Source organism: Terrapene carolina, unplaced genomic scaffold, assembly GCF_002925995.2.
Source record: "Terrapene carolina triunguis isolate 2854851 unplaced genomic scaffold, T_m_triunguis-2.0 Scaffold34161, whole genome shotgun sequence".
In the NCBI taxonomy this organism is placed as follows: domain Eukaryota; kingdom Metazoa; phylum Chordata; order Testudines; family Emydidae; genus Terrapene; species Terrapene triunguis.
The window spans coordinates 1-6587 of record NW_020698512.1 but is presented as its reverse complement, the minus strand read 5'-3'; the positions used below and the strand labels follow the sequence as shown (position 1 = coordinate 6587).

The 6587-nt window shown below is 62.3% G+C and overlaps 1 protein-coding gene across 1 annotated transcript in view; it reads left to right on the top strand.

The window, feature by feature from the left end:
- LOC112125277 (serine/arginine repetitive matrix protein 2-like) overlaps positions 1-6198 on the top strand; it is a 10107-nt gene extending 3909 nt beyond the window's left edge. Inside the window, 5 exon segments of the mRNA XM_029914282.1 lie at positions 1-3538; positions 3664-3933; positions 4141-4263; positions 4458-4565; positions 4978-6198. The exon segment at positions 1-3538 is cut by the window's left edge and continues 12 nt beyond it. Of these exon segments, the coding sequence (XP_029770142.1) occupies positions 1-3538; positions 3664-3933; positions 4141-4263; positions 4458-4565; positions 4978-4987 (4049 nt within the window). The 3' untranslated portion in view covers positions 4988-6198.
- The last annotated feature ends 389 nt before the right edge of the window (positions 6199-6587 follow it).

Sequence of the window (6587 nt, the reverse complement as noted above, 5' to 3'; positions counted from 1 at the left end):
CTAGAACCCCGCCCCGCCGAGGCAGGTCCCGGTCTAGAACCCCGCCCAGGCGAGGCCGGTCCCGGTCTAGAACCCCGCCCAGGCGAGGCCGGTCCCGGTCTAGAACCCCACCCAGGCGAGGCAGGTCCCGGTCTAGAACCCCGCCCAGGCGAGGCAGGTCAGGGTCCTCTCCCAGGCGGGAGAAATCACTGATTTCAGCCAGGAGGAGCCGCTCTGGGTCGTCAGCCGAGCGAAGGAAGAAATCCAGGCTGCCCCTGCGGAGGAGCCGGTCAGACTCATCGCCAGACGTGAAGCAGAAATCCAGGAAAGTGTCAAGACGCAGCCGCTCTACATCGTCCCCTCGGCTACAGAAGAAATCCAGGTCATCGGCCCGGAGGAGCCGCTCTGGCTCATCCCCTAGGCCAAAAAAGAAATCCAGATCATCCCCTCGGAGGAGCCGGTCAGGGTCATCTCCAGCGCTGAAGAAGAAATCCAGAACTCCATCCAGAAGGAGGAGAAGGAGGTCTGGATTGTCTCCGGCACTCAAAAAGAAATCCAGATCACCGCCTAGAAGAAGCCGGTCCGGATCTTCTCCAGAAGTGAAGAAGAAATCCAGATCGCCCCTAAGACGAAGGAGGTCTGGATCTTCTCCACTGGCGAGAAAGAAATCCAGATCACCACCGAGACGAAGTAGGTCTAGGTCCTCGCCAGTGTTGACGAAGAAATCTAGATCGCCGCCGAGACGAAGCAGGTCTAGGTCCTCGCCAGTGTTGAAGAAGAAATCTAGATCGCCCCCGAGACGAAGCAGGTCTGGGTCCTCTTCAGTGGTGAAGAAGAAATCAAGATCACCGCCTGTGAGAGGCCGATCTGGGTCGTCTCCAGCATTGAGAGAGAAATCTAGATCGCCCCCGAGACGAAGCAGATCTGGATCATCTCCAGCAGTGCGAGAAAAATCTAGAACGCCCCCGAGACGAAGCAGATCTGGATCATCTCCAGCGGTGCAAGAGAAATCTAGATCGCCCCCGAGACGAAGCAGATCTGGATCATCTCCAGCTGTGAGAGAGAAACCTAGATCACCACTGAGACGAAGCAGATCTGGATCATCTCCAGAACAGAGAGAGAAATCCATATCACCTCCTGCGAGAGGCAGGTCTGGCTCCTCTCCTGGGTTGAAGAAGAAATCCAGTTCTCCTCCAAGGCAAAGTGGGCTTGGATCTTCACCAGCCGTGGAAGGGAAATCCAGATCTCCTCCAGGGAGAAGCAGATCTGGATCCTCTCCAGAACCGAAGAAGCTGTCTAAAACCTCTCCAAGACACAGTGGTGCTGGGTCTTCTCCAGTGGTGGAAGAGAAATCTAGTTTGCCTCTAAGATGCAGCCAGTCTGGATCCTCTCCAGAACTGATGAAGAAATCCAGATCGCCACCTGCGAGAGGCAGGTCTGGATCCTCTCCAGAACTAAATAATAAATCAAGCTCCCCACTCCCAAGACAAAGCCAATCAGGATCCCCTCCAGAACCAAAAAAGAAATCTAGATCACCTCAAAGATGTGTTAAGCCTGGTGCCTCTCCAGTGGTGAAAGAAAAATCCAGATCTCCCCAGCCATGGCAAAGCCGATCCGGATCCTCTCCAGAAGTGAAAAAGAAATCCCCATCACCACCCATGAGAGGGGTCTCTGTAGAGCAAGCAAAATCCAGATCGCCTCCCTCGCTGAGCGGATCTGGATCATTGTTGACACTGAAAGGGAAATCCAATTCACCCCCAAGATACAGCCGATCCGGATCTTCTCCAGGGTCAGGAAGCAAACTTGGAGCAGTTTCAAAACACAACAGGCCCGTGGTTTCTCCAGAAGCTACAGAGCTAGTGAGGATTTTAGCAGGTCAGGTCAAGCCGATGTCTCCTGAGGCAAAAGACAAATATGGAACGTCCCCAAGAAGGAGCAGATTGGGGTCATCCCCTGGCATCAGAGAGAAATCCAGAACACCTCCGAGCAGCTCGGAGTCTTCTCCAGAACGGGCAGAAATATCCCGATCGCCTCTGAGACGCAGCAGGTCTGGTTCGCCTCCCAGGCCGCGAGAGAAATCCCGATCGCCTCCCAGGCCGCGAGAGAAATCCCGATCGCCCCCAAGACGCAGCAGGTCTGGCTCATCTCCCAGGCCTCGAGAGAAATCCCGATCTCCTGCTAGGTATGGCAGTTCCGGCTCTTTTCTGAGATCTAGAGAGAAATCCAGATCTCCCGCAAGGTACAGCATATCTGGCTCGTCTCTAAGACTTCGAGAGAAATCCAGATCCACTCCAAGGCGTGGCAGGTCCGGTTCATCCCCGAGACCTCGAGAGAAGCTGGGGGCATCTCCCAGAAGCAGCCGCTCTGGGTCATCTCCAGAGAGACCCAAGGGCCCGACGAGGCGTGGCCGGTCCAGCTCTCCCTCCAGAAGTGGGAAGTGGAGATCTTCCCTGCGGCGAGGAAGATCCGGGTCGTCGCCCAGGAGAACCCGGTCCCGGTCCATCTCCAGACGAGGCAAATCCAGAGGCTCCCTGCGGAGGGACAGATCCATCTCGTCGCCCGGCAGGAGCCGCTCGAGATCCACCTCGCGATTCTCCCGCCGCCGGGAGCGCTCGCCGTCCTCACCCCGCCGCAGCAGATCCCGCACGCCACCCCGCCGAGGCCGAGCGGGGTCCTCCCCCCGGCGCCGCGGCTCCCGCCAGCCCCGCTCCCGCTCCCGCTCCCCACCGAAACTGGACGTCTCCCGCACCCCAGCCTCTTCCTATCGTGGGCGCTCGAAAGCGTCGCCGGCCAGGACCCGCTCGGGCTCGGGCTCGCCAAAACGAGCTGGGAGGAGGTCCCGCTCGCCGCCGGTGCTGGAGAAATACCCCAAAGTGGGAGCGGCTGACAAGGCAGCACCAGGCAGAGCTGAGAAGACGTCGCCCGTGGTGGCGGTGCCCATCCGGCGCAGCCCGTCCCGCTCCCCGCCGGCGCCGGACGAGGCCTCCCCCAAAGCCAGGAAAGCCCATTCCCCTGCCCCCAAGATCCACTCCCCGCGGCCGGAGGGGTCCCTGGGGGCGGTGAGGAACGGGGGTCCGGCACCCGCCTGGACCCTGAACTCCTGCCCTGCGGCCCCTGGGGGCTCCCCGCCTGCCGGCCGCCTCCCCCTAGCCAAAGGGCCAGAGAAAGTCAGATCTTCCTCCTCTTCCTCTTCCTCCTCCTCCTCCGCCTCCCACAAGGTGCCCAGCCCCCTGCCCACCCCACTCCCGGTGCTGCCCCCCAAGGAGGAAGACAGGGAAGGGCCCAAGGTCAAGTCGGAGCCGCCAGCCCCGGAGGTGCCCCGGGAGCTGCTAGACAAAGCCCGGAGCGGAGTCCCCAAGCCGCTGGTGCCGCTGCCGGTGCCCCCCCGCACCCCGTCCAAAGAGAAGAGGAGCTCGTCCACCTCCTCGTCATCCTCGTCCTCGTCCTCTTCCTCCTCCTCGTCCTCGTCGTCCTCCTCTGACTCCAGCTCCAGCTCCTCAGAGTCCAGCCACGACTCCCCGGCGAGCAAGGGGCCCGACCTGGAGACAGCGAAGAAAGAGTGAGTCCCCCGCGGCTCGGCACCCCCCGCCCAGCTCCCCAGCCCCATTCCTTCTGTCCCAGCCTGGCGCCCACCCCGCGCGCGGCGCCCCCTGCCCCAGTTTCTCACGCTCCCCCTGTCCGCAGGCCCCCGAGCCCGGTGCAGAAGGAGCCGGCCCGCGAGGGGCGCCCCCTGGAGGTGGTCAAGCGGAAACGCCGTTCCCGAAGCTCCAGCAGCTCCAGCAGCAGCTCGTCGTCCTCCTCCTCCTCGTCTTCGTCCTCGTCTTCCTCCTCGTCATCGTCCTCCTCTTCCTCCTCCTCTTCTTCCTCCTCCTCCTCGTCCTCCTCCTCCCCCAAGCCGGGGCCCCAGCCGCAGCCCAAGGCAGCCCCCAAGAAGCCCTCGCCCGAGCAGAGGCGGTAAGTGTGGAGCGTTGGCCCGGACGCCTGGGTCCCCGTTCTCCTGGTGGGGGCGGGCTAGCGCAGACCTGAGTTGCAGGGGGCGTGGGCAGGTGCTGCCAGCCCGGACGCCTGGCTCCCTGTTCTCCTAGGGGTTGGGCATTGCCAGGCTGGACACCTGGGTCTGTCTGAGGGTGTCTCACCTGCTGTCCCTCCCCCCACCCACAGCTCCCGGAGCCCCCGGAAGCCGATCGACTCCCTGCGCGACTCTCGCTCTCTCAGCTATTCCCCGGCCGAGCGGCGCCGGCCCTCTCCCCCGGAGCCCCCCCCGGCCCAGCGGGACCGGCACAGGTAGGTGTCTGCTGGAGCCCCCCAGGGACCAGCTTGGGGGTGGGGGGGCTAGGAGGGAAGGGCGAGGGGTGGGGGGGCTGAGGAGCAGGGGAGGGGGGAATCGGGTGCCTGGGAGGGGAGGTCTGGGGGGGGGGGCCTGTGGGTCAGATCTGGGGGCCCCACTGACCCTCCCCTTACCCGGCGCCCCCCCTCAGTGACAAACCCTCCCAGAGGAGCCGAGGAACCAACAGCCGCTCCCCGGGTCGCAAGCGCAGGCGGGAAACGCCCAGCCCCCCCCACGCTGCCCGTCGCCGAGCGTCCCGGTACGAGGGGGCTGAGACGGGGCTAGATGGGCCTGAGGGGCTGGGAGAGGGCAGGATACCGGGATAGATGGGCCCATGGGGCTGGGAGAGGGCAGGATACTGGGGTAGATGGGCCCATGGGCCTGAACTGAGAGTGGGTGGGGTACTGGGGTATATGGGCCCGTGGGGCTGATGGGCGGGGGGTGCAGGACAGGATACCAGGATACATGGGCCCGTGGGGCTGATCTGGGGGCGGACGGGGGTAAATGGGCTCATGAGGCTGATCTGGAGGGGCAGGGAGGAGGCGGGATACCGGGGTAGATGGGCCCGTGGGGCTGAGCCATTGGGGTCTGTGCTCCCCCCTTTCTCCACCAGGGGGCAGACCTCTCCCGGTATCCCCTTAATCTCTCCCCCCCCTTTCTCTTCTTTTAAGGTCGCCGTAGCCCGCAGGGCTTTGCCCAGCCTCCAGCAGCAGCGCCCCCTAGCAGGGGCTCCGGCAGCAGCCTCCTCTGTTTCCATTGGCTCCTTCCCTTCCTTCACCTCCCCCTCCCTCATTGGTCGGCGGCTACGTCCCGCCCCCTCGGCTGCCGGGGCCCCGCCCCGTTGTGACTCGAATCTCGTTTTTTCCCATGTGAGCGTTTCAGTTTTTTCTCTTCTGTGAGTTTTACCGATAAAAAAACCCGACAAAACTTCTGTGTTTTGAGACAAGTGGGGGGGAGGGGGGGAGTTGGGTTGATTTAGACAAAAAATGGTTCAAGAGGAAAACACAAAAAAAGGGGGGGTGGGGGCGGGATTTTGGGGTGGGAGGCGGAAAAAGCCGGCTTGATTTAGCATTTCTCAGTCGGGGGGCAGGGAGCTGGCGAGAGGCTGCTTCTCCGGCGGAGACCCGCATGGCATGCGCCCCCCTACATTTCTGAGGTGCATCGCCCCTCTTTGAAGCACCCCCAATTTTCAGGGGGTGAATCCCCCCAAATCTCGGGTTTAGATCACCCCCTCTTTGGCAGCCCCCCAAATTTTCGGGGGTAGATTGCTCCCCTTTCACTGGCAGCAGCGCTAGGAGCTGTCATTGCTAGCACCCCAAATGTCCAGGGCCATATCCCCCTTCCCAGCCCCCCCAAATTACTCTAAGAGGGGGCGAGGAAGTGATTTGAGTTCTCCTTGCCATTAAAATGTGGGGGAGCGCCTCTTCGGGCTCCCTGGGGGGGTTCCAGCTATCGATATTTGGGGGGATGTTAGCAGCAGCCCCCTGAGTTCTAGGGCATAATCTGCCCTCCTCTCAGGAGCCACCCCCAAAATTAGACTCTGCGCTTTCAGTTCAATTTAGGGCACCTCTTCTGATGCATGGAGGGGGCAGAGTTGGGGGTTCACTGGGCTCCCAATAAAGGGACTCTTTGGGGGGGGCTCTTTGTAGCCCATAACAGCAGTTGGGGGCACCGTCAGCAGAGCCCAGACCGTAGCGGTTTTGGAGCGGGAGTGGCTGGGCTGCGGGCCCCACGGTTTGGGGGGGCGAGCCGGCTGAGAAACCCTAAATCGAAGGGCAGATTTGGGGGGGGGGGGGGAGAGAATTTTCTTCACGTTTCTTAAAAGCGTTTGATTTTTTTTTTAATCTGTACAGCAAGGAGACTTTTCTGTGAAATAAACGACGAAAAGCAGAGCCTGCGCCCCCTCCCTTTCCTCGGGTGCCTGCGTCTTTCGGGGGCGGCGGGGGCCCCCCAAACCTCCTCCCACCCCCGGCGGCCTGTCAGTAACGGGGGGATGCTCCCCCGCGGGGACAGTGGGGGGCAGGAACGAGCCGGGGGGGATCCCTGCGTAACGGGGGGATGGGGGGGCTCACTCCAGTGAACACCTTGATGGAGCGACAGGCAGGGCCCAGGGGGCTCCTGAACCTGCGGCTGCCATGTCGGCAACGGCCACAAGAGGGCGGCACTGCCCTTGGCAGGGGGGCCGGGATGTACCAAGTCCAGCCCTGGTCTCCCATGTGTTGGTACAGACTGGAAAGTCCCATTTCATTACCCCCCCGCAGCTCTGCCGGTGCCCCTCACT